The sequence below is a fragment of the Delphinus delphis genome, chromosome 10 (assembly GCF_949987515.2).
Source record: "Delphinus delphis chromosome 10, mDelDel1.2, whole genome shotgun sequence".
NCBI lineage: Eukaryota > Metazoa > Chordata > Mammalia > Artiodactyla > Delphinidae > Delphinus > Delphinus delphis.
The window spans coordinates 59,138,683-59,166,679 of NC_082692.2; the positions used below are offsets into that span (position 1 = coordinate 59,138,683).

General features: G+C 40.9%; 1 protein-coding gene across 5 annotated transcripts in view; it reads left to right on the top strand.

The window, feature by feature from the left end:
• The window catches only part of ULK4 (unc-51 like kinase 4), a 517,204-nt gene that overhangs the window by 63,595 nt on the left and 425,612 nt on the right, over positions 1-27,997 (top strand). For all 5 annotated transcript variants that reach the window (XM_060022287.1, XM_060022288.1, XM_060022291.1 and 2 more), the window contains one exon: positions 25,975-26,082. In XM_060022287.1, the coding sequence (XP_059878270.1) occupies positions 25,975-26,082 (108 nt within the window). The remainder of the gene's footprint in view (positions 1-25,974; positions 26,083-27,997) is intronic.

A 27,997-nucleotide genomic window follows, 5' to 3' on the forward strand; every position in this document is an offset into this window, starting at 1 on the left:
ATTCCACCACCACCTTGATATAGTATTTAAAAAAAAAATTCCAGACATCATATTATACTCTTAAATACTCTAGTACATCTATCTAACAGAAAAGGTTTTTTAAAAATACAATCACAATACCATTATCACACCCAACAAAATCGACGGTGGTTTCTTAATATCATCTAATACCCAGTGTTCATGTTTTCTTGATGATCTTACACATGTCATTTTTTTTTTTTGCGTTGCGTCTTAGTTGTGGCACGTGGGCTCTTTGTTGTGGCGCGTGGACTTCTCTCTAGTTATGGCTCATGGGCTCCAGAGCACGTGGGCTCAGTAGTTGCAGCACACAGGCTTAGTTGCCCCACGGCATGTGGGAGCTTAGTTCCCTGACCAGGGATTGAACTAGCGTCCCCTGCATTGGAAGGCAGATTCTTAACCACTGGACCACCAGGGAAGTCCCTCATACATGTCATTTTGTATTTTATCATTGAACCAGGATTGAAACAAGGTCCTATACTGCATTTAGATAACGTTGACTCTTAAGTCCCTTAATTTCAAACATTTTCCTATTATTTTTTAGTGCCATTTATTTATCAAAGACAAATTGTCATTTGTTTTAGCCAAAGCTGGAACGTTGGAAACTTTCTTCTGTCCTTTTGGTGCCATGGTTCTCTCTCACCTGTATTTCTTGTGACTGCTAGTTAGGTGTAGAGCCTTGATGAGATTCAAGTTGCTTTATGGAGGAAGGGTAGGAATTCCCCCTACCTGGTGCTGTGTGTTTCCTGTTGCCTCATAGGGAGGTGTGTATAATAATGTCTGGTTGCCTCCTTATTACTGGTGTTGTGTTTGCTCACTGGCTTCAGGTGTGGTCAGCCCTGTGGTTATGAACTTGCCCATCACTCTCATACTTAGTAGTTTTAGCATCCGTTGATGATCATTGCTTAGTTGCATTAGTCCTTTAGGGTTGCAAAAATGATCATTTTCTCGTTCTGTAATTCCTTTCTCATTTACAGCTGGGAGTTTTCCTTACATAAGAGCTTTCCCATATCAGCTAATTGGTTATCCTAAAATATAGTTTGTTTAGCAAAGGCAGGATAAATGATTGTTGCCCTTTATAGACCCATATTCAGAATAATAAGTTGGTGCATTAGTAGTCTTAATCTGTCCAATGAGATTTGCTTTATATTAAGAAATTATGGATTTACGTATGTATGTTTATTTCAGTCTGTTGCAGTCATTAGTCTTTTGGGTGCTAAAGTTGTTCCATCTCAGGCCAATGGGAGACCGTTCTAGTCTGCTCCTCTCTACTTTCTACATGAGCCTACTACTGTGTCTGATACCTTACTTGCTTTCTGTCAACAAGATTTCACTGTTCTTGGGAAAAGTCAGCCCTAGTTCTGAAGTCAATTCTATAAGGAACCTTGTTTAATTTTAGCTGAAAATGGTGCTTCGAGAATGCAGTCTGGGTAGGGGTGCTCACTGCTGCTGGGATTGTCGTTTCTTTTAGAACTTTTCGTGGGTGAGAGCTAGGAAATATTTCTTAAAGAGAAAAGTCACAAGTTCTTTCGTACCTATACTTCCAGTTCACATTTAAAATTATGGTTCTTACCTTTTTATTTAAAATTTTAATTTCTCATAAACTGAAAGTCTTAGCTGCTATGACATTAACATGCCTATTTTCTTTAACCTATAGTTTAGATTAAATAGTTTAAAAATAATAACCATATTATTCCTAACAGTAAAACTACAAAGTGCTGTTTAAGATATTTTTGTTTTGGTTTGGTTTTTTTGGTCCTTGGGATACAATCCACTAGGTGATATATACAGTCAAAATACTGAGTTTTCAAGTCAATTCAAATAATTCTTCACTTTGTACTTCTGTCACCAGTATGATATATAATTATATTTTTCAATTTGTATTACATATTTTGGCATTACAGATTTAGGGATTGCTTTGTGCTTTCTTTTTGAATCAAAGATGGTAATGCCTTTTTTTTTTTTTACTGAAGAGTTACAAATATACAGAAATGTGTACAAAACATAACTTTCATGCTCACTGAATTGTCACAAAGTGAAAACCCAGGAAGCTGCCACTGGTTCAAGAAATAGAACATTGCCAGCTCACGAGCACACCCCGTGTGCCCTGTCTCGATCGCTAGTCTCTCCCTTTGCTCTAAAGGTATCTACTACCGTACCTTCTGGTTCTCAATCGCTAGTCTCTTGCTTTGCTCTAAAGGTATCTACCACCGTACCTTCTGGTTCTCAATCGCTAGTCTCTCGCTTTGCTCTAAAGGTATCTACTACCGTACCTTCTGGTTCTCAATCGCTAGTCTCTCCCTTTGCTCTAAAGGTATCTACTACCGTACCTTCTGGTTCTCAGTACCTTCTGGTTCTCAGTACCTTCTGGTTCTCAGTCGCTAGTCTCTCCCTTTGCTCTAAAGGTATCTACTACCATACGCTCTGGTACTGTGATTATTTTGCCTGTTTCTGAATTTTATTTAAATTGAATCATATGACGTGTTCTTTGGTATCTGGCTTATTTTGTTACGTGTCATGTGTGAAATTCATCCTTGTTTTAGGTGTCTAGTTCCTTTACAGTATCACACCACTAGTGATGGACATTTGGGTTGTTTGCCATATTTGGCTATTATAAATAGATCTTGTAAAAAACATTTTGATGCACTTATGTGAACTTTCTGTTAGATAAACCTAGGAGTTAGAATTGCTAGGTCATAGGGTATGTGTATGTTCAACTTTAGAGGGTAATCTAAACTGTTTTCCAAAACAGTTGTATAAACTTAAAATCCTTTCACCAATGAAAGAGAATTTTCAGTGATTTGTATTCTCATTAATACTTGGTTTTGGTATAAAATCACGTTAAATTAGTCTCTACCAAGTTCTTTATTTTTAACATGAATGAGTATTGAATTGGTTATATGATATCTATAGAGGTGATTGATGGGTTTTATTCCTATCTCTGTTAATAGGTGGATTGTATCAGTGGCAACCCTAAAATTAAACCACCCTAGCATTTTTCAAAGTAACTCTACTTGAGTCATGATGTAGTAACATCTTTATAATGCACTGTTGGATTCTTTTTGCTAATATTTCTTCTGGATTTGTCTCCCCATTTTTCCCCCCATGACATTGAGTTCTTGCAAAGCCCAAGCCAGTTGTCTTGTAGAATGTTCCATATTTGTCTACTTGCTTTTTCTTAGTATCATGAAACTTGATTTTCTAGTTCCTGCATTTCCTATAAAGTGTAAGTTAGGTTTGGAGGCTTGATTAGATTCAGGTTAAAGTTTTTTTTTTTTTTTTGGTAAGACTATATCATAGGTGATGTTGGGTGCTTCATATTTCGTCATAGCAGGAAGCATATGGTGTTTGTACCCTATTAATTGTACTTACTTGGATCACGTGATTAAAGAGGTGATGCAGTATATCTCCATTGTGAAGTTACATCTTTTTCCTTTGCAGTGTCACTTTCAGTGCCAAGTTAAGTATACAATAAGGAAATAATTTGAAAAGTTATAGAGATTGTAACTCGCTTGTTTTAACCTTTTTCTAAATTGAAATGCACAATTTTAGTTAGTTCATGACATGTTAATGTATTAGCTGTCGTTAATTGCCATTGCGTTTTTCTCATTTCATTTTCAACAGATTAATTCACTAAGTTCATCGTGCTATGCAACATTATTATTGCCATTGCTGTTTTGAAATTCATCTAATTTTCAAGTTTATTTTGCTTTTTATGTCCTAATTTTTTTTTTGGTAGGATAATCACATCTTGTGATTTAGTTGCTCAAAAGATGAAATCTCTGAATTCTTGATTTAAGAATATTGACACTGTTATTCAGCCTTCTACTGAATTGGTTTTAGAATTGAACTTTATGTTAAGCAGTAGATATATGGTGATTTGAAGCATTAGTCAACTTAGTTCTCTCTGAACATTGTGTACTTGTGGAACTCTAAACACGGGACATGCTGACTGTATTTAGGGACAGTTGGCTGTTCTGGCATCTGTTTTAGAGGTTGTGGTGTAGCGTGCTCCACTTTGGGCTCTTGCTCTCTATTAAGCTGCACAATTGCACCACTTCCTCCGCTGTCCCGGCGCCTTGCATGCTGTAGCTTTTCATTACTGGAACAACTGCACATGGCAAGCTCAGTCATGGTCCTTATTTTCCACAGTCCTCATTTCCAACTTACAGCTGTTTTGAAGAACAGATGATACTTGTTGCACTTTTTGGGGATGTACATATTTTATGTACATAAATGAAATTGTTTTTACCTAGAGCTTTCCCCAAAAACATTTATTATGCTTTTTTCTAATTATAAAATAACGTATGGTTTTCTTCTTTAAAAAATATTGCGTTTATTTATTTATTTGTCTGAGCCGGGTCTTAGGTGTGGCACACGGGGTCTTTAGGTGCGGCATGATCTAGTTCCCTGACCAGGGATCAAACCCTGGCCCTCTGCTTTGGGAGCATGGAGTCTTAGCCACTGGACCACAAGGGAAATCTTTGGTTTTCTAATTATAAAAACTTAGCTACTTAGATTACCTGGAAATCCTCCCACAGCAAAATAAATATCTAGAAATTCAGGATAAAATGTAACAAAAAGACTTGCAAAATACTTAGATGCACAAGAAAGGGAAATTCTCGAAAGTCAGAAATGGGGAGCTGAAATCTGAAATGGTAAGACTTTGAGGCTGTCTGAGGCAGAGCAGGGTGGTGGTTATTGCTGTTAATTTTGAGATCTGGTAGAACCTAAGAACAGTAGATGAGGCCTTCGGTTCCCCAGTGCGCGTTAGTTGGAACTAAGGCTCTTGAAGAGCTATCCCTGTAGTAAAAGGGGAATTTTGCAGGGAGAATAAAAAAAGGAGCAATCCATTTATCTACACGGGGAGATAACAAGCAAGCTTGTTGATTTTATCTTCAACTCTAGAAAGGTTAAAAAAAGTTTTCATATAAGTTTGTAACCATGGTTTTTTGAGTTCATTAATGTTTGGAGTATGCATTTATACTTCTTCCCAACTGAGAAATTAACATAAAAATAAGACCTGGGTTGGAGTTCTGGTTCTGGTCATGGTTGAGAAGCTTCTGCCAATAATGATAATGAATCTGGACAGAATATAAAAACGGAGGTAGGTAGAAGCTAGAGGGGACACACAACTTGAAAGAAAGGAAGCTGTGTGAGCTGTGTTTTTAACTGGCTTATCTTCAGGCAGCTGCTCTGAGTTCACACAGGGGAACAGAGTTCAAGTAGAACCCAACAGTCTTCCTGGATCAAGGAACTGAGTCCCACCACTTAACTTGGTGGGACTTGACCTCCAAACTCCATCTCCCCAGCACACTGAGCAACTGTTGAAATTCCTGCTCCTCTTTGGCCTCTCACTCACTGCTTTCTGCTGGGGTCCAGGGAGTTTCACTCAACGCACACACACAGCCTCCAAGTTAGCCAAGGACCTCAGAAACTTTTGGAAAATTTCCCACAATTATCCCATCAAAATTTTTTTCTATCTCATTCTATATTTTATGTGTATATTATGTTGTATGTACACATTGTATGTGTTTTTGTATTGTATGTGAAATAGGTAATGTTGATTTAAGGTGAAATGTGATTACTTAACGGATGCTATCGTAACCTGAAGAGTATCCAGTAAAAACGTAAACAAAGAGCTATAGCTAATTTGGTCAGTAGAAGAAATGAAATGCAATTCTAAATTAATACTCAATCAAAAATAAGTCGGGAAAGGAAGATTAAAGGGAGAAAGATCAAATGGGACAAATAGAAAGCAAATAGCAAGATGATAGACTTAAACCATACCACATTAATAATTACATTAAAGTTCAGTGGCCTAGATACTTGAGTCAAAAGGCACAGATTGTCATACTGGATTAGAAAGAGAAGCCTAGCTATATGTAGTTACATAATCCATACTTTAAACATGAAGATAGACTAACAACATGGAAAAAGATACACCATGGAAACACTGATAACAAGAAAGCTGCATGGCTATGTTAATAACAAAGTATATAGTAAGGGAGTTACACTAGAGATAAAGATGGGTGTTTCATAATGAGAGTTTCAGTTTATTAGAAAACATTAACAATCCTGAATTTGTAGGCACCAACCAAGAGCACTTTAAAATAAATGAAGGGAAAATTGACAGAACTAAAAGGAGTAGACAAATCTGTTATTGTTGGGTAATTTTTAAACAAGCAAGACAAAGTCAGAACACAGAAGATTTGAATGATATGAATGAAATTGAAATAATTGACATTTATAGAATACTAATTTGAACAACTGTAAAATATTTACATTCATTTAAAATGCACACTGAATATTCACTAAGACCATAAAGTCAGCCATTAAACATATCTTAACAACAAAGGATTAAAATCATTTAGAATATATTCTCTGACGACGATGGAATTTAGAAGTTAATAAGAGGAAATCTAGAAAATCCCTCAAATATTTAGAAATTAAGCAAAATACTTTTGAGTAACTCATTTTTTTCCCTCCTTTTCCATCAGTTTCATGATTTATTTTTATTGAAGTATAGTTGATTGACACTGTTGTGTTTCAGGTGTACAGCACAGTGATTCAGTTATACATAATATATATCTATTGTTTGTCAGATTCTTTTCTCATAGGTTATTACAAAATATTCAGTATAGTTCCCTGTGCTGTATTGGTCCTTGTTGGTTATCTATTTTATATGTAGGAGTGTATATATGCTAGTCCTGGACTCCTCAATTATCCCCCACCCCTTTCCCCTTTGGTAAGCATAAGTTTGTTTTCTAAGTCTGTGAGTCTCTTTCTGTTTTGCAAATAAGTTCATTTGTATCTTTTTTTTAAATTCCATGTATGAGCGATATCATATCTGTCTTTCACTTAGTATGATCATCTCTAGGTCCATCTCTGTTGCTGCAAATGGCATTATTTCATTCCTTTTTTATGGCTGAGTAATATTCCATTGTATACACATTCTACGTCTTCTTTATCCATTCTTCTGTTGATGGACATTTAGGTAGTTTCCATGTCTTGGCTATTGTAAGCAGTGCTGCAGTGAATTGTAACAGTGCTGCATGTGTCTTTTCGAATTAGTTTTCTCCAGATACACGCCCAGGAGTGGGATTGCTGGATCACAGTGGTAACTCTAATTTTAGTTTTTCAAGGACCCTCCATACTCTCCTCCATGGTGGCTGTACCAGTTTACATTCCCACCAACAGTAACTCATGTGTTAATGAAAAACTCTGAAGAGGATTTAGGTAAATTTTAAACTGAATGATAATGGACACCTAACACATCAAGAGTTTTGTGATGCTGTTGAAGTGGGAGTGAGAGGGAAATAGTCCACAGCTTTAAATGCTCAGAGTAGAGCACTAGCTATGAAAAGCCGAACACATATCCCAGTTGCCTGGAAGGCTTGTTAGAATGCAGATTGTTGGACCTCACCTACAGAGTTTCTCATTCAGTAGGACTGGAGTGGGGCACAATTTGTATCTTAATAGATTCCTAGATGACTTTGTACTGCTGCTGGTTCCAGGACTGTACTTTGAGAACCACTATATGAGAAATCAAGAATGTTCTGAGTTCCAATTTAGGAAGTTTAGGGCTTCCCTGGTGGCGCAGTGGTTAAGAATCCACCTGCCAATGCAGGGGACACAGGTTCGAGCCCTGGTCTGGGAAGATCCCACATGCCGCAGAGCAACTAAGCCCATGTGCCACAACTACTGAGCCTGCGCTCTAGAGCCCACGAGCCACAACTGCTGAGCCTGCGTGCCACAACTAATGAAGCCCACGGACCTAGAGCCCATGCTCTGCAACAAGAGAAGCCACTGCAATGAGAAGACCGTGCACCACAATGAAGAGTAGCCCCCGCTCACTGCAACTAGAGAAAGTCCGTGTGCAGCAACAAAGACCCAATGCAGCCAAAAATAAATAAATAAAATAAATAAATTTATTTAAAAAAAAGTTTAGGAAAAGGAAAGCAAATTCAACCCAGTGCAATTAAAATAAAGGAAATACTAAAAAATAAGAGCTGAAGTCAATGAACTGGAAAAGTAAAAGTATATAAAACCCAGTAAAACTGGTAGTTCATATGTTGATAAACTTATTAAACTTGTAGCCAAATTGATCAAAAGAAAATAAAGAGAAAATACAAATAAGCCATGTCAGGACTAAAAGGGAGACAGCAAGGGAGTAGATCCAGCACTCAGGGTACTAAGGGGGTCATATGAATAGCTTTATGCCTACTTACTTGAGAGCTTAGATGGACAAGTTGTCCGAATAACACAACTTTCTGGAACTGATAGAAGACAGAAAAATTTGGAGAACCCTATGTGTGTGAATACATTAATAAAAAACCTTCCGCTCCAAACAGCTCTGGGCTTCTATGAGTTCATTGGTGATTTCAACCACCACCCTGCCCATATATTAGTGTGTGTCTGTGTGTGTGTACACATATATAACAGTATATACATTGATATATGTTTATATTTACTCAACATCACGTTTACTTAGCTTTATGAGAAGGTACAAGACGGGCAACATAGCATGAATGATAACAGGGTAATTGTCCTTAAATCAGAATCACAGGAAGAAAGGATTAATAAATGGAGGTGGAGTGGGGGGTATTATTTGGTGGTGGGAGAATGAGGGATCTTGTATCTAACGGCTTCTGACAATGGAGTACCTCAAGGTCACCACCAGAAAGAGGTGGAGGAGAAGATATGAAGTTGTCATTTCAGAGAATGGGAAAGAGAATAAAGCTGCACAGAAACCAAGTTCGGTTTGTTTCACCTTGAATTGTTTATCACAATCTGCCTAGTTGTGTGATGTTCTTCAGAAGATAGTTGGGTCTTTAATTAAGGGAGGACTTGAGTCTGTTGAGGAGAGAGAGTGGTCATTTCCAAACCCTCTTGCCTAAGGCCTTACAGTTTTAGGTCTTTTCTGTTCAGAACCCAGTCTATGTAGGAAAGCATGTAAAGAAAGACTGTGAGAAGGTGGTGGGATCATTGGCTTGGGTGTTTAAAGGAATATTGCTGAAGGGCTTTGAATAAGGAAGCTTGAGAGACGTATGAGTGAAGGTGAGAGGGTGTCTGAATTGGAGAAGTATTGGGGATACTGTGAGGGTTCTGGGTGTGACTGTGGATGAGTCGTGGTAGAGGAACAGGTCAAGGGACCAAGTGTTATGAGCTCAAGGGACCGTTGTGTGGTCAGGGTTCCAGTGTGTCTCCCAAAGGGACATCCACTTGGCTGAAAGTGAGGACAGGAGTATAGGTGGGGAGGAAGGTGGTGAGCCAGGAAGGAAGCCGTGTCCTCAGTGGACAAGAAGCATGAACAGGGGGGTCAGTAGCCAAGGGCACTGAGGAGAGAGGACAGTGTGATAAGATGATGGGAGACTCAGAATCACAGGCCCTTGGTCAGGACAGAGGGTGTGAGAGCATCAGCAGGAGTGAGGAGGAACACAGCCTCACCCGGCCTCAGAATACACTTTGAGTTCGGCTAAGGATGTTTGCTGCTTGGCAGGGCAACAGGAAACATAGAGAGACGTAGGTTTTCCACGTAAATCTCAGGGAAAACGATCTCTCTCTTCTTTGGATAAAGTGCTATTGATAAATTTGGCCCACCATAAGGACTCGCTTAACAACAGTGCCGCCTGTGTGAGGGTTTGTGTTACGGCCAAACACAGAGCACTAGTCAAAATGTTGCCGGTGGGAAGAGCTCTTAATGAATTAGTTAGCCATGTTTTTGTGAATACTTTTCTTTCTAAAACCTGCATTTGAGCAGGATTTTCTTGTTGATGGTAATTTATGAAAATGGTGCTAGGTGCTTTCCTGAAAAAACTACCTCTACCTTGTTGGGCTTGTATTTCCCCCCTTTTCACAGGTATCAGATGGCCCCGCAGGGTGCTTTGTACCCCACTGCTGCCTCAGTGTAGCATCCTCAGCAGTTTCTGTGCTGAGCAGCTGTAAGACGCCATCTTTCACACCAGGCACTGCGCGACCGTTTCTGGCTTGTTTGAGGGCCTGAGCTGGGACTGATTCTCATTTATAATTCTTCCTCGTGGTTAGTTTCAGTGAATTTGCCCTTGTAACTTTCTGCTAAACAAACTTCTTTTTCTGTTACTTTATGGACAGCATGAGAGACAAATTTGTTAAATAATAAAGCAAGGGTTGAATAATATTCATACCTTTGTGTAGAACGAAGTGAAACGTTCTGGGTTTATTATATTAAGCCATGGTGCTGAAGTGCGTATCGTTTGGGGAATTGCCACATTTGAATCACTTTTGCATACAAATTAAACATCTCACATCAAAGGATATTTAAAAGGCATGCTTCCTAATTTCTTATAATAATAGAATTCATTTAATGTCTTACCTGACATCTTGTAGAACAATTTTCAGCCTCTGTGTTTGCTGCTCTGACTAATTTTTATGCTTATTTTACCTGGACTATGAACATACCTTTGTTATAATATTTTTAGGACAGCGGTTGTGAGGCTTATATATTTGAATGTGATATAATTTAGTAATCCTTGGGAACCTAGCAAAGCATCACATTTAATTTTCTGTTAGATGAAAGAAACATGGGAAGAGAATTGGTGATGGAAAGAATTGCAGAGAACACGAAATGAGAGCTGATTCCTGAAGCAGAAAAATGCAATTTAAAAATGAGCTTCCCTTATATTTCTATTTGAGGAGTGTGGAAAAGATGACATTAAGAATATAGTGACGGGCTTCCCTGGTGGTGCAGTGGTTGAGAGTCCGCCTGCCGATGCAGGGGACACGGGTTCGTGCCCCGGTCCGGGAAGATCCCACATGCCGCGGAGCGGCTTGGCCCGTGAGCCATGGCCGCTGAGCCTGCGCGTCCGGAGCCTGTGCTCCGCAACGGGAGAGGCCACAACAGTGAGAGGCCCGCGTACCGCAAAAAAAAAAAAAAAGGAATATTGTGACAAGTAAATAATACTAGTTGTATATAGCAAGCTCAGAACTACAGTATTGGAGCTATGTCTTTGTGCCATAACTTTTAAATTATTATACATCGAAAAGAATTTTAATGAAGGACAATGGTAACTTGACCTCTTAAGGAAACATTTATGTCGTGAGCATGATTGTCTTCTGCTCTTCCCAAGTAAAATGTCATTTAACCCTCAATAAATAAATAAATAAATAAATAAATATATATCCTTTGCCCCCCAGTAGATGTTTACATTAGATACAGAAGAGGGGACCTGCCACCGTGTGGCCATACCTGGAATATATGTCTGGCGTGGTTTCTTCTGCCTGGCCTGGAGTGGCCTCTTCCTCTGTCTGTGTCAGGTTTAGTTTGTGGTCGCCAGAAGGAAGCAGAGAAGAGTGGAAGGAGGGTATATGCCTCTCTTTCTGGTATGGCTGCCAAGAATTGTGACTGTAGTACCCTATGTTGGGAAAAAGGCACGTGTTAGGGCAGCACTGCTGTTCTCGTCTCCGTAGGTAGACTCTCGCTGGAGGCCTCTGCAGGCTGCCAGTGTCTACTTTGCACCCCTCTCCTTAGCCTCTGCCACCCAGTTGCCATCTGTGTACGTCGATGCTTGAGGAGTAGTCAAGAAGTGGGATTCAGAGGCTGATTCTCTGACGCTGAGATGACATATGAATTCAGTGTCCCTGGTGATTCCAGCAGTTTCTTTCCCTTTTTAAAAAATTTGAGTAAGACTAACTCAAAACTATAAAACCAGTAGTTTGTGAAGGCTTAAAAGGCCATTGCTCAAAATGAAACCTGACAACTTATTAACTGGTCAGTCTAAGTGTACGATATGGGGTTCCACCATTCTTTTCCGAGGTGGAAAGGATGAATCCAGCTATTGGGGTGAACCTGTCATTTTCAGTATTAATTGATTTCACAAGGTGATAAGGAAAAACTGGAAAGTGAAACTTTTCAAAGGGGACTACCATTCACCTCCCTACCCTGGGGCACACTCAAATTGGGATAATTCAATGATGGTTTATTTACAAAGGGGTGATTGAGTACAAGGGATGGTGCCGTTTTCCAGGGTTGGTAATAGTAGAATTGTTCTCACCTTTCGGTCCCGAAGGAATAAGTGGGTTGGGGAACTCCCTGGCGGACCAGCGGTTAGGACTTGGCACTTTCACTGCTGTGGCCTGGGTTCAGCCCCTGGCCAGGGAACTAGGATCCCGAATGCTGTGTGGTGTGACCAAACAAAAAAAAAAAGAAAAAGAAAAAAAGTGGGTTGGGATGAATGTGGTTCCTGGAGCCCAGAAGGAGATGCGTTTGGGAGGCTGATTGAAAGGGGCAGGACCATGGATGGTGGAGTTGGCACAAGTGCAGGGGCAAGGATGGCTGATCCGTACCTGGAATGGGCATCTCTTCCTGTGAGGGCACAGTGCTGTCCCCTCCATGATCAGAGGGTTCTAGTGTAGTCAACCTGCTGCTGGCCGGCCGGCCAGGCCCTCCAGGGAATGGAACTGTATCATGGCTCAGTATTGGCCTCTGTTCATGGCAGGTTGGGCACCCAGCAGTGGCAGTAGCCAGGTCAGCCTTGGGGAGCAGAAGCGCATGTTGTTGAGCCTATGCATTGCCTCCATCCTTCCCCCCACGTTCTTTGTACATGGCCTCGTTGAGCGAGCACCAGTGTAGCTGGTGAAAGATGCTGCCTGGCATCCTCAGGATCGTTCTGCTCTTCCAGCTGACTGGTGATGCCCTCTTGTGGGCATTTATATGGTGGGCTGGAATGTCTTTACACTCTGTTCCCATTCCAAGAGCCCATCTATACCTCTCTCCCCCAGACTTTTTTTTTTTTAGTACAGTTGTTTTCTTTCTAAGTATTTGACCCCCTGGCAAGCCTATTAGCTACTGCTTTCTGAGTTGGTACAGATGCATCCCTAAGTCCATCTCTCTCTGGGCAGTGCATGTACATTTACCATAAAGAAAGTCCTGCCCACTCAGGATTTCCTTTCACCGCTGTCCTTCCGGGCCACCTTTGGGTGGGATTGCACTGAAGTGGCCATCGACTTGGTACTGGTGCCAAAGTACCATGCAGAGCCATGTGTGCACCAGGTCTGTTTATGCTTTTTCGTCCTGGCAGGGAGGAAATGTAGAACTCCCTGGAAAGTCACGGGGATGGGCTGAGGAAGGGCGAGACAGCTGAGCAGTGACAGCAGATACCATGGGAGTCCGAGCTGCCTGCATATGGAATGTGAATGAGTGAATCTGCTTGGCTTGAGCTCCTATGTACCATTTCAATTTTAAAATAAGATGCTACTGTGCATAACCAATTTTATGGTAACATCCGGTTCATGATGGGCAGATCAGGTCCCGAAGTATCTGGAGGCAGGCATTCAGTCTCAGCCCGGGCCCAGCAACAAGCCAGGAATGGCTTTTCAAATGGAGAGTGACGGTCGGCAGAGGGGAGGGCAAGACTTATTGCAAAATCTGGGGCATCTGTGCTATGAGTCTGCTACAGGGGCTTGCCACGGGCTTTCTGTAGCATCCCTTTCTGCCACAGTCAGTTCTGACAGTGATACGACACGTCTGCTGGGTCTGGCAGACAAGCCTGGACCTGCTGCAGAACTCCTCCTTGGGCCTCTCTCAAAACTGGCAGCCTTATCAATGATCACTAAATGGTTGGAGCCTCTGAAGTCCAGATGGGCTCGCTAATCATTGGACCTCCTAATCGTGGTGGGTAGTGCCAGGTGTAGCAAATTCTGTCTCGCTTTAGAAGGAATGTAATCACATGCTCCAGGACCACTGGATTCCTAGGAACTTCACCAATGTTAATAGACCGTGAACTTGTGGCAGGATTTATCTCCTACCCTCTGGCATGTAAGTTAGGGTGCTGCTCACTAGGTCCAGTTAGCATAATATCATCGGTGCAATGGAATAGCATGTTGTCCCGCAGAGTATCAAGATGATCAGGGTCCCTCTGGACCGTATTATGACAGAGTGGGAGACTTGATATAGGGGCAATTCAGCAAGTAGAAACAACTTTTTTTTTTTTTTAACACTGATTGGCATAGAAAAGAAAGTACCAGGGGCTGTATTGATTTGCTTCTGTAAAGATGCCACATCTAAAATTGCAGCTGCAATCAGCATTGCCATCTGATTAGATTTGCAAAAGCTGCAGTCATTCTGCATGACCCAAGTGGATTCTGCCCTGGCCTAACAGGAAGTTAAATGGGCATGTGGTGGAAATCACTGCCCTGACACCTCTCAAGTCTTTAATGGCACTGATCCCTACTCGTTGATCTCCATGGATATGATTTGCTTTTGGTTTACTGTCATCAGGTGGGCAGGCAGGGGAGGTGTTCTAGTTCTAGTTGCTGCCACTTTGGTCCTTCCTACTCTAAATAGGGATCTGTTGTGGGAATCCTGCTAATTAGTATCATTTTTCACTGTATGTTCTCGGGCTAGGAAAATAACCAGGGCTAGGTGTGTGGGCCCACTGGACAGATGTGAGATGGATTTGGTTAAGACTCCACGCAGCCCCAGGCCTTAATAAGCTCCTCCTCTGACTCCTGGAGTATAGTGGCACCTTAGGGCTTCAGAGGTCAACCCTCGTTCAGAGCCAGTATCTAATAAGTTCAGAGAGGCTGAGCACTTCCCTTTCCCCAGTGCTCAGTCATGGTAAATGGCTGAGGACCCTCTGGGGAAGCAGAGTGCTGGGACAGATTCACAGCATTTACCTGTGGCCAATTTGTAGGCGTCTCTTTCAAGGGGACTTCAGCTTAGTCCAGGAGCTCTGGGTCTGTGAACCAGCTTGGACGTGGGATCTGGATAAGAGGCTGTGAGTCCTTGTTACGGGGGTTTTTGTTAGGTCTCTGCCCAAATAGACCCAGACATTTTCTTACTATATGTCAAGTATCACCTTTGTAGGCTGATTTGATGGTCAGTTTACCACTGTCTGAGATTCTAATGGGTCAGAATACTCTGATCACCAAATTGCCCTGTGACTCACTGTGGCACTTGTGCAGTTAAGTGCTGCCATTGGTCTTTGCTATCCCTAAATTCCTTTGCTCCCTCTGTGATCAGACCCAATTCCATCGTCAGTGTGTCTTCCCACTGTCATTTCTGACCTATAAAGGATCCCGCTGCAGAGCTGCTCAGAGGCGCTGGTGCCCACCCCCCCAAGGCATGTTTCTTAGGCCCTCCCAGGAGAGGTGGTTTAGGGGGATGGCTGGGCAGATTGCACTTTGCAGAACCATTCCAATGTTTCCAGTTCCCTGAGCTTTCAGACTCTGTCCTCTGTAGCAATGGTTCTCAACTTTAGTGGCTCATAGAATTCCCGGGGGGCTTTAAAAATTCTCATGTCCAGGCTATACCCCAGACCAGTTAAACCAGAATCTCTGGGGGTGGATGCAGATGGCTGTAGTTTTTAAAGCTTCACAGGTGCGTCGAATGTGCAGACACTGGAGTCCGGCAGTAGTGATTCTCAGTGTGGTTGAGGCCATCAGCATTAGCATCTCTTGGCAACTCGTTAGAGTTGCACATCCTTAGTGCCCACCCCAGGCCCACTGCATGAGAAGCTCTGAGGGCAGGGCCCAGCTTTCTGTGTTTTTACAGATTCTTCAGTGATTCCGTTGCATACTAAAAGTTGAGAACCAGTGCTCTGCAGTATGCTGGTGAAATCCTAGCGTTTTGACCTCATTAATTAAAGGCCATCATTAAGGCCACATTTCAGTTGGTCAAGCTAGGAAACTCCCAGGTGTTTGAACCTCTGGCCTCCAAGGTGAGAGGCATTGTGACTGTGAGCTGCAGACCTGCTTTTTTTAAAAAATTAATTTATTTTGTTTATTTTTGGCTGCATTGGGTCTTTGTTGCTGAGCGCGAGCTTTCTCTAGTTGCGGCGAGAGGGGGCTACTCTTCGTTGCGGTGTGCGGGCTTCTCATTGTGGTGGCTTCTCTTGTTGTGGAGCACGGGCTCTAGGCGTGTGGGCTTCAGTAGCTGTGGCACATGGGCTCAGTAGTTGTGGCTCGCGGACTCTAGAGTGCAGGCTCGGTAGTTGCGGCGCACGGGCTTAGTTGCCCCTCGGCACGTGGGATCTTCCCGGACCAGGGCTCGAACCCCTGTCCCCTGCATTAGCAGGTGGATTCTTAACCACTGTGCCACCAGGGAAGCCCTGCAGACCTGCTTTGTTTTGATTCTCAGGGAAGATTTTTTTTTTTTTTCCCACTGCTTCATTCAGTACCAAGGTCTTGAGGTTCCTTACTGCCCTCTCTTGCAGGCTGGTTCACTTCTTATTCGTACATCCTTGGGGTACCAACTTAAGGTGAATGATTTCCTGTGTGATAGCACACCATGCGTAAGCCCTAGAGTTTGTGTCTTGTTCCATTTCAAAAGGTCATTTCAAGGTCACAAAGATTCACCTACACGCCTGCAGGGTTAAAAGTGTCTTGAATATTTACCTATTTCTTTATTTTCTTGTTTTCTCTCTGTTTGAATATTTTTTAAGTTTCTGTCTTTGAGATTTCCTTAATTTTTTGCCAGTTCAGCTATGCATTTTGTAAGGATATTTGAAACTATTTTATCTGGCATTTTCCAATTACTTTCCATGGGAGGAATCTTTAGGATATTTTGTCTGCCATCTGCCAGAAATGGACAGAAGAATTTTAATGATTAATCAGGTTTTGAACTACAGATATATTACAGATTTATTGCAGTTTGACATTGAATTTCTTAACCTGTATAGCAAGATTTCTCAGTATACTTCTCATTCGCAGCTTTTCTGGTGATTGGTGCTTTGCGACACTGGTGTCAGTTCCATGATATAAATGTTGACGGCAGATCTTAGCTGCCCCACAAATGGTCTTTTACCCTAAGATACGGGTGCAGTAGTTTACTGACTTGTTTTGTCAGTGATTCTTTTAAAATGGGAAAACGTCATCATTCCTATGTATCCTTAGAGTGGTCTCTGTGAATTGGATGGTTAGCGCTGTGTCTCAGTCAGGATATGACTAGCTAAAGATATGGTAATGGAGACCATCAAAATCTCAGAGGCTTAAAATTCTCTTGCTGCAGGCCTAGGTGGCTCTGAGGGCAGCATTCCAGGCTGCTTCCAGCTCACGTGGCATCTCCATTCAGCAGGACGCTTTAGTGTTTCCTGGGGCAGGGGAATAGAGTAGGGAAAATTGCACGTAGGTGTACATACATCATTTCTACCCAGCCAGTTGGTCAGAACTACTCACATGGCCCCACCCAACCCCAGGGGAGCTGGGAAGTATTTTTGTGTGTCCAGGAAGGGAGGGGAACTGGACGGCACAAGTACTGTTTACCGCTTTTGCAGGTTGACTCTGCCTAACTTAAGCATAAAGGGTATTTATTAGGGGAAATGAGCAAGGTCAGAGACTCCAAGAGGAGGGCTGGAACAGTCAGGACCTGGGAGCTCCAGAGGGCCTTTGGAGCAGGACCCTCTTGGAGTCTTGCTTGGGACCATTGCTAGAAGGAATGAGTGAACTTCAGCTGTTCCTTTATTCTCTGTCACCCGACTCAAGGTTCAGATTTCTGAGCAAGAGCCTTGGCTGTGGGAGGAAAGATGTTTCTGAAGGGAGCCAGGGGCCCTTGCAGGTTCCATGTTTGGAGGGCTTCCCACACAGTGCCTGCTTTGTCGTCCCACAGACCAAGCACAGTACAGGAGAGGTATTTCTTCAAAAGGAAGTTGGGTGATGTTAGGAAGAGGGATTGGGTGACTGTTGACCAAAAAAATGACACATTCTTTTGCAGTTGGAATTTGTTGACATCTAATTAAAAAAAAAAATCCAGGAACTTGATAAAGTTTGTGTACCTACTACTTCCAAACTTTTTCTACGGCTGTAAAAGACTGAGAAATTTACTATGCATTTTATTTGCTTTTCCTGACAGTTCATAATCTTTAAGAGAAAAAAATCCACCAGTTACAGGTTGTTTGTTTACATTTAGGCCTTGACAGGGAAGTGACAAGATAGCAGTCCTTACTTCTCCCTGATTATTTACTTTTAGGAGTTCAATGCCACGTAGTTACCCAATTAACATGCAGAGAATTAGGGATTAAAGTTTACATCCATAGATGCTATTTTTTTTAAACATCTTTATTGGAGTATAATTGCTTTACAATGTTGTTAGTTTCTGCTGTAAAACAAAGAGAATCAGCTATATGTATACATATATCCCCATATCCCCTCCCTCTTGCGTCTCCCTCCCACCCTCCCTATCCCACCCCTCGAGGTGGTCACAAAGCACTGAGCTGATCTCCCTGTGCTATGCAGCTGCTTCCCACTAGCTATCTATTTTACATTTGGTAGTGTAGATATGCCAACGCTACTCTCTCACTTTGTCACAGCTTACCCTTCCCTCTCCCCGTGTCCTCAAGTCCATTCTCTACGTCTGTGTCTTTATTCCTGTCCTGCCCCTGGGTTCGTAAGAACCATCTTTTTTTTTAGATTCCGTATATATGCATTAGCATACGGTATTTGTTTTTCGCTTTCTGTCTTACTTCACTCTGTATGACAGACCCTAGGTCCATCCACCTCACTACAAATAACTCAGTTTCGTTTATTTTTATGGCTGAGTAATATTCCATTGTATATATGTGCCACATCTTCTTTATCCGTTCATCTGTCGATGGACACTTAGATTGCTTCCATGTCCTGGCTATTGTAAATAGTGCTGCAGTGAACATCGTGGTACATGACTCTCTTTGAATTATGGTTTTCTCAGGGTATATGCCCAGTAGTGGAATTGCTGGGTCGTATGATAGTTCTATTTTTTGTTTTTTAAGGAACCTCCATACTGTTCTCCATAGTGGCTGCATCAATTTACATTCCCACCAGCAGTGCAAGAGTGTTCCCTTTTCTCCACACCCTCTCCAGCATTTATTGTTCGAAGATTTTTTGATGATGGCCATTCTGACTGGTGTGAGGTGATAACTTCATTGTAGTTTTGATTTGCATTTCTCTAATGATTAGTGATGTTGAGCATCCTTTCATGTGTTTGTTGGCAATCTGTATGTCTTCTTTGGAGAAATGTCTATTTAGGTCTTCTGCCCATTTTTGGATTGGGTTTTTTTTTTTTTTGATATTGAGCTGCATGAGCTGCTTGTATATTTTGGAGATTAATCCTTTGTCAGCTGCTTCATTTGCAAATATTTTCTCCCATTCTCAGGGTTGTCTTTTCGTATAGACGCTAATGTTAAAACTTTGATATCCAGACATCATCAGGGAGAACTTCTTACAGTGTTGCCACATTGCAACAACATTTTTAGTTATTAGATACAGAATTTTTTTTTCTTCAAACAGGTTTACCATCTTTCTGTTCCTGCCTCTTCAGCCTTCTCCTTCTGTCTAGTGTGTTTTCTCTCTCTCAAAATTTTTAAACCAACACTTGTGAAAATGAGAACTTGAAGTTTCAAGTCTACAGATCTGAAATGCAATACCCAAAGAAATCTAAGATTTAATAAAATTGAAGAAAGAATTATGAGGCTCTTCTTTTATGTGCCCAAGCTCTGTTTGGGACATTGAAAATGGTGTTCTAAGAAAGAAAAGGGCTGGGCAAAGTGGTATCAATTGGAATTCTCTGTTCATTTGAGATTGTGGAATGCCTCTTACTTCAGGGATTGGGGAGGAGTACTGAACAGTATCTAATTTAGAAGACTATGTTGTTGTGATGGATTTTGCTGTATCTCCCTTTGGGAATAGTTGCATAGGGTTTCAAAAATGTCCCTTTGGCCTAATAAAACACTGGGTCTGGAGTTTAATTCAGTTTCTATTTGTAGCTGTTAATTGTATACCCGTTAACATGGACATTTAAAAACTATAATTTGAGAGGTAAGAGCAAGCAAACTCTTTCTGCAAGTTCAGAATATTAGTTTTATAACTGCAGAACTTCTTACTTCATCATCTTCCTGTCTTTCTGCCTAAGAGGCTCAGTCCAGGGTATGTGAGATTGAAGCACATTTGACCTTTTAATGTCGATCTGATGATTTCAGATAAAGCCAAAAGAGACCTGGCTTCACTTTGTCAGAGTTGTTGTAAAATGGGTTTTGATTTCAAAATAGTTTAGGAAATAGCATTACAATCTTAAATTATTACTAGAAATAAGCAACCCATCATGCCCGTGGTTGCAGAAGGATAGTTTCTATTAGGGTAATAGAACCAGTGATGGTGTAGATATGCCTCAAAGCATAATGATACTAGAAATAAGAGTCCCCCCAGCAACCCCCTAATTTTCCTTAGGTTTTCCAAAAATGCACACAATAGTAGCATAATACTTGAATATCCCATTTTTTTTAATCTCTTTTAGTTTCAATGTTAGAAGGCCAGGCAAATTTTTTTTTTATAAATTTATTTTTGGTTGCACTGGGTCTTAGTTGCTATGCAAGGGCTTTCTCTAGTTGCAGAGAGCGGGGGCTACTTTTCGTTGCAGTGTGTGGGCTTCTCATTGTGGTGGCTTCTCTTGTTGTGGAGCACAGGCTTCAGTAGTTGTGGCACGCGGGCTCAGTAGTTGTGGCGCACAGGCTTAGTTGCTCCTCAGCATGTGGGATCTTCCTGGACCAGGGCTCAAACCCATGTCCCCTGCATTGGCAGGTGGATTTTTTTTTTTTTTTGCGGTACGCGGGCCTCTCACTGTTGTGGCCTCTCCCGTTGTGGAGCACAGGCTCCGGACGCACAGGCCCAGCGGCCATGGCTCACGGACCCAGCCTCTCTGCGGCATGTGGGATCTTCCCGGACCGGGGCACGAACCCGTGTCCTCTGCATCGGCAGGCGGACTCTCAACCACTGCGCCACCAGGGAAGCCCGCGGTTTTCCTTTTTAATATTAATATTTCTTTAAATTTTTATAGAACAAGTGGAAAACCTATACAAATAATATTGCAGGAAAACATTATTTGTTGTGTATTGTTTACTGGTATCCAAAGTTAATTTTTGCAAGTGAGATGTCATGTTGCTGTGGCATTACTGGCATAGATTATACGATGTTTGTCAATTTACAAGACACTGAGCTCCAAAGCAATTTCTTTTATGCTGGAGGCAGTTCAGTTTTATCTCTTTAAGGGTCTGCAGCATTAAAATGTTTTTAATTTCCTGTGATGCTTACTGATACAAAATGCCAGTGGATGATAAAATGGAGAAAGGCTATATGTCCCTGCTATGAATTTTGTGAAGCAGAAAGTTGGATCTGGATTTTAAATTTAGTATGAGGTTGACTTGAAAAGAAGTAAACCTTTTAGTCTGAGATAATTGTAGATTCACATGCAGTTGTAAGAAATAGTACAGAGAGACACTGGGTATACTTCATCCAGTTTTCCCCGATAGTGACATCTTGGAGAACTATTGTGCAATATCACAACCAGAATATTGACGCTGAGATAGTTAATGAAGAGAACAGTTTCATCCCCACAAGGATCACCCTTATTGCCCTTTATAACAACACCCTCTTCCCTCTGTCTCATGCCCCTCCTTCCAACCCCTGGCGACCACTAATCTGATCTCCAATTCTGTACTTCTGTCATTTTGAGGATGTATGAATGGAACTGTATGGTCTGTAACCTTTCAGAGTTGGCTTCTTTTCACTTAACATAATTCTCTGTCTCTTCATCCTGGTTGTTGCACGTGTTAACAGTTTGTTACTTTTTTTTTATGATTTTTTTTTTTTGATGTGGACCATTTTTAAAGTCTTTACTGAACCTGTTACAACATTGCTTCTGTTTTATGTCATGGTCCTCTGGCTGCGAGGCATGTGGGACCCCAGCTCCCCGACCAGGGATTGAACCCGCACCCCCTGCATTGGTAGATGAAGTCCCAACCACTAGACTGCCAGGGAAGTCCCAACAGTGTGTTACTTTTTATTGCTTAATAGTATTCCTTAGTATGGCTGTACCACGGTTTACTTAACCATTTACCTGATGAAAGATACCTGGATCATTTCCAGTTTGGTTAGTTACAGATAAAGCTGTTGTAAAATTGATGTACAGATTTGTATGTGGATGAAAGTCTTCATTTCTCTGGGATAAATGCTGATGAGTTTCTGGGTTCTCTGGTAGCTGCATGTTCAGTGGTTCATTTGTGTTTTAGAGAAACTGCCAGCCTACCTGTACCATTTTACATCCCCACCAGCAATGGTATGAGTGATCCAGTTTCTCTCCATCCTCAGCAGCAGGTGGTGGTGTCACTCTGTTTTATTTTTGCGGTTCTGATAGGTGTGTAGTGATGTCTCATTGTGGTTTTAATTTGCATTTCCTTAATAGCCAGTGATGTTGAACATCTTTTCATGTGCTTATCTGCCAGTTGTATAGCTTCTTTGGTACAATGTCTCTGTGCTTTTGGTATCAAATCTACTCTTTACCTAGATTCTGAAGGCTTTATCTTATTTTTTTACTTCTAGTTTTCTGTTTTACATTTAAATCCGTGATCCATTTTGAGTTGATATTTTGTATAAAGTGTCAGATGACTTAGGTTGATGTTTCCTTTTTGTTTTTCCTGTGGAGAGCCATTTGCTCCAGCAACATTTCTTGAAAAGATTGACTTCCCTCTGTTGTATTGCCTTTGCACCTTTGTCAAAAGTCAGTGGGCCATACTTGTATGGAGCTAGTTCTGGATTCTCTGTTCTGGTCCATTGATCCGAGTGCCTGTTTCTCTGACGATGCCACACAGTCTTGATTACTGTAGCTGTATAATAAGTCTTGAAATCAGGTGGAACAGTTTCAACCACCTTATTCTCCTTTTTCAAAATTGTTTTGGCTCTTCTGACACTTCTGCTTTCCACATGAATTGTAGGATAATCTTATTGATATCTACCAAAAAAATCTTGCTAGGATTTTGATAGGAATTTCAATAAACCAAGCTGTCAGTTTGGGGGAAATTGACATCTTTACCGTGAGTCTTACTATATATGAACATAGTATATCTCCTTTTTGTATTCATTTATGAGATGGTCAGTCAGGAGTGGCCACAAGAGTAGAGAGAGGAGAGGCTCAGGAAAATAAAGTTTATTATGTTTACAGGTCCTAGAGACAGGCATGGCATACAGGGCCATATGGAAAAACGCCAAGGTGGTCAGGAGGCAGAAAAGGGGAGTGCTTAAACCATAGTCTTTATTGGGGTTTGCACGGGAAAGGTGAGGCAGGATAAACACCTTAGAATTGGCTAGTCTGAATAATTTCAGCAGGCTTTGGGCTATAGGAAGAGTCTCTCGTTGCATGGTACCTGGTCCTGGGATGATGAAGACGAAGAATATTGCCTCCTGAGGTATAAGGGCCAGATAGAGGAGGTATGGCTCTGGATTGGCGAGTTTGCATATTAAAGACATGCTCTCCTGGGCCTTTGCTACCTCTAAGAATTGGCTGGCCCTGGGAGGGTAGGGTCATTCTCTCCCCAGCCAGAAAGGTTTTTTTAAGATGTCAAAGCATCATATTGTACAGAAAATAAAATACACAGACACAGACACACACACACACACACACACACACACACACAAATACATCTTTTCATTTATTTAACTTGTCTTGGATTTTTTAAAAAACAACATTGTTTATATTTATATTATACATAACTTTATCAGTCTAGTGGTGTCATCATTTTACCCATTCAAGTGAAGTATAGAAAACTTACCTCCCTTTTCAACATTTCACCTCCCTCATTTTTATATAGTTGTCTTAAATATATCCTCTAAATACATTTAGAACCAAATCAAGCATTTTCCTAACATTTACTTCAACCATCCAACATAATTTAGAAAACTTAATAGGAGGTGGAAAGCCTATTGTATTTATCTGTATTTTTGCCTACCATGTTTTTGCTTCCTTCCTGATTTTCCAAGGTTCTTTTTTTTTTTTTAATAATTTCCTTTCTCTTTAGAATACTTCCTTTTTCCGTTCTTTTATGACAGGTATGCTGGTGACAAATTGCTGTTTTTGTAGGTAAAAGGAAAAGGCTGAACATTGTTAATTTCAGACGGGTTCAAGGTAATACTAATGGATGATCAGTAAAGGTTGAAGGAAAAGGAAGACTGTGTGTAGAAGTGACCTGCAAGGGCTAATGTGATGTATATGATTCCTTTTTCCTCCTCAACCACTTTATATGGGGGATTCACTGTGTGTAAGGCAGTGGGTAGTGGGAGTTACACAAGGTGGTATCCGTGTACAGGGGAATACTACTCAGCAATGAAAAAGAATGAACTCTGTATAAACATAACAACATGGAAGAATCTCAAATGCATTATGCTAAGTGAAAGAAGCCAGACAAATAAGAATATGTAGTATATGATTCCATTAACGTAAACTCTAGAAAATGCCAACTAATGACAGAAAGGAAGTCAGTGGGAGGAGAGAAAGTTAGTGAAATGGAGGGATTACCAGGGGAACTTGAGGAAACACTTGGGGGTGTTGCTGTCTTGATTGTGGTGGTGATTTCACTGGGACGTGCATATGTCAAACATATCTAATTGTACACTTTAAATATATGCAGCTCTGGAAATTTCCTGGCGGTCCAGTGGTTAGGAGTCGGCACTTTCACTGCCGTGGCCCTGGGTTCAATTCCCGGTCAGGGAACTAAAGATCCTGCAAGACTCACGGATGGCCAAAAAAAAAAAAAAAAAAAATGCAGCACATTGTAGGTCAGTTGTAACTCAATAAAGCTGTTCATAAAAACCCACATCAACAAGTGTTCCTCCCATGCGTGACTATCATGCAGCTCCCTGATGTGTAACTCCAAGTTGTCCACACTCTTGTTTTACAATACGGGACCAGTGATTACATGCTGGGATGTTGTAGCATCTGTCAAATTGCTCTGAAAGTTTTAAAGTGCTCAGTTTCAGTTTTTAAACTTTTTTAAAAAAATTTATTTTATTTTTTGTTTATTTATTTTTGGCTGCGTTGGGTCTTCATTGCTGCGCACGGGTTTTTTTCTCTAGTTGTGGTGAGCGAGGGCTACTCTTCGTTGCGGTGCGCGGGCTTCTCATTGCCGTGACTTCTCTTGTTGCGGAGCATGGGCTCTAGGTGTGTGGGCTCAGTAGTTGTGGCTCACAGGCTTAGTTGCTCCGTGGCATGTGGGATATTCCCAGACCAGTGCTTGAACCTGTGTCCCCTGCATTGGCAGGCGGATTCTTAACCACTGCTCCAACAGGGAAGCCTTAATTAATTTTTAAAGTGAGATATAATTGACATATAACATTGTATTAGTTTTAGCTGTAATACCTAATGTTTTGATATATGTTCAATTTAAAAACTTATATCTTGTCACAGTAAGAAATCATCTTGTTTGTGCACCATGTTTTCAGTTGCATGCACTGTTTTGGAGCAATGCTTCACACTATTTATATGCAGTTTTTCCCCATCTCATTCTATATGTATCATTCTGAAACCATTATACCCTACTTCATGGTCACAGTATCATTTGATTAGCCTGTGTTCTGGGGTATACATTCTGGCATGGAGCACATGGGATTTTCTCAGCATGAGTCCTAGGAAATTAACTAGATCTGATAAAACATGCTGCCGGATTTCAAAGTGGATTATAGTGGAATGTTGGTATAATGTTGCCCCACTTGTATTTTTGAAGGAATCATTTAAAAGTTTCATGCAGTGTAAGAATTTTTCAAACTGGGGTGCGCTGGAGCATCCCAGGGATCTGGCATGGGAAAATCTGTGTTCAGATTCTGGTTTCCAAGTGGACTGGATGGCATGGGGGCAAGCTGCTGCAACTCTCTCAGCCTAGGTTTTCTGGCTTTAAAGATAGAGCAACGGTTCCCTCACAGAAGATTGGCGATATAGTGAAAATGCTTGGTAACCTGATAAAGGGCTGTAAGTCGGTAAGTTTATTTCACTGGGTGTATTTGTATCTTCGTCTGGGAGAGTTCCTGTTTTTTTCCTTCAGGAATAAGGCCCGTATATTGAAAATAATTTGGAAACCAGTTCTTAAAAATGCAAGGTGAATTTTGTAGAGTGTCTTGCCTGTTACATATAGGCTAAAGAACCTAGAGATACACATGAAATAATAGACTTTTCCCCTCTCTTTTCAGGCAGTTACTCTCTTAACCGAATTAATTAGGGAAAACTTCAGGAACAGCAAATTAAAACAGTGCCTTTTACCAACCCTGGGGGAGCTGATCTATCTTATAGCCATCCAGGTAAGATTGTCTGGTTAACTCTGTTGTTCTTTGATGTGTTCTGACATATCATGGCGGATATCAAAATCAAAGTTTTTTGATTTTGCCCCTTTGAGCACACCTAAGGAATTTAGGAAAATTTTTACCTCTGGAGGAGAGAGGCTCTCAGTGTCTTTCTGACTCTTCTTCTATCTCTCCTTGTCTGTCTTCCCTCTCCCCCAGTGCCTCTTTTTCTTTAAAGTGTAGGAGATTCTCAGGCTGTATTTTAAAACCAGTGGACCAGAGTCCCCAAAGTACTTCCTAGGTTGCTGCCATCTTTGACTCCTTCATGCAAGAGGGTCCTGTTGGTTCTCCCAGTGTAAAGGCGCCATTTTTATTTAAAACACTATGTGTAAATATAGCTCTTAACATGGCATGAGAATGTGTGACTGCAGAATTTGACTTCTTATATTTGGGAATATATTGAATAGATATAGATAAATTATGAGTTATGCATTTCATGTGATGCTCTGAGTGTTTTAATGAGTACCAGTAAGTTACAAGTTAATCAAAAGTTCTCTCCTTGTACTTACGTTTTGCTTCTAGAACTTGCTTAAATGTTATATAACCTGAGTATCCTTAGTATCTAAATTGACTTTCTGGATGATCATCATTTTAAGGCAGTTAACTTAATTGCTATAAAACATCAGTATTTAAAATCATTTAGTTCCATGCTTAGTATTGATAACCTGTACAGCAAATCTCACTTCCTTAGTCTTCGTTTTCATAAATGTCTTGGCTATTCCTGGCCCTTTATATGTCAGAATAAATTTTAGAATCAGATTGTCCAGTTCTGAAATCATCTTTTGAACCCTACATTGACTATACAGAAATACTGCTGTCTTTGTGATTTTGAGTCTTCTAATGCATGTTCGGGATTGTACTGCATCTATGAGGAAAGTATTAGCACATTTATGATATGTTGTCCTTTAATGCACACAAAAATGGTGTTTTCATACATTTATATTAAAAGATTTTTCATTTAAGTCATTTAAATTATTGGGTTGGCCAAAAAGTTCGTCATCTTAACAGAAAAACCCAAATGAACTTTTTGGCCAACCCAATATATTTCACTCATAAAGCTTTTGTACGTTTAGCTTGGTTGAGTTTATTCTCAGGTAATTTTATATTTTGAAGAGATAACACACTCATGAAACTAGAAAACTTGGAAGTATAGAAAGGTATACAGAGAAGGGTCTCTTTTCTACTTTTGTCCCCCATCTGTGTAGTTCCCCAATAAATAACCAGTACGATTACTTTCTTACTTATATTTACAGCATTAGTTTTGCACAAATGAGCGATTAGAAATGTAGATTCTTACTTTGTCTCATTTTATATAGCAAGTAGAGCAACTTTTTTCACTTAATAGTTACACAGTATTAAAAACAGTGTATGGCGATACATACACTGGAGCTATTTCTTAATAATTAATATGGATGTCTTTCTCGGTTAGTACTTAGAGCTCCCTCCCTCCTCCTCTTGCACTGGAACATTCTCTTGTGTGCTAAGTTTTGTGAAAGACAGTTTTCCTTGCAGTTCTTCGGGGGCGGGGCTGGAGAGTTTATATTGACTTTACTCTTACCTTGGGCCCTGGAGGCCTTGACATCAAAGCTCAAATTTACCAAGTTCTGCAGGCCCTCAGAATAAAAGCAAACTTCAGTGCTCTGTTTATCCCTTCACGCTTGCAGCTAATTTTTGGCTTGATTATTCTTTGATTTCTTGTCAGCTCTCTGAGGCATTTTAAGGATACAGAATAAAACTGCTTTCCTTAGAAGAAAGGTCAGGTATCTCAGACCGCAGGAAGTGTGGTCTGCCATCTTATCATGGGTGGGAGTCTAGTCCAATTTTTGGGGGGGGCATGTGTCCCATTTTTTTTTTTACCTTTCCCCCCAGCTTA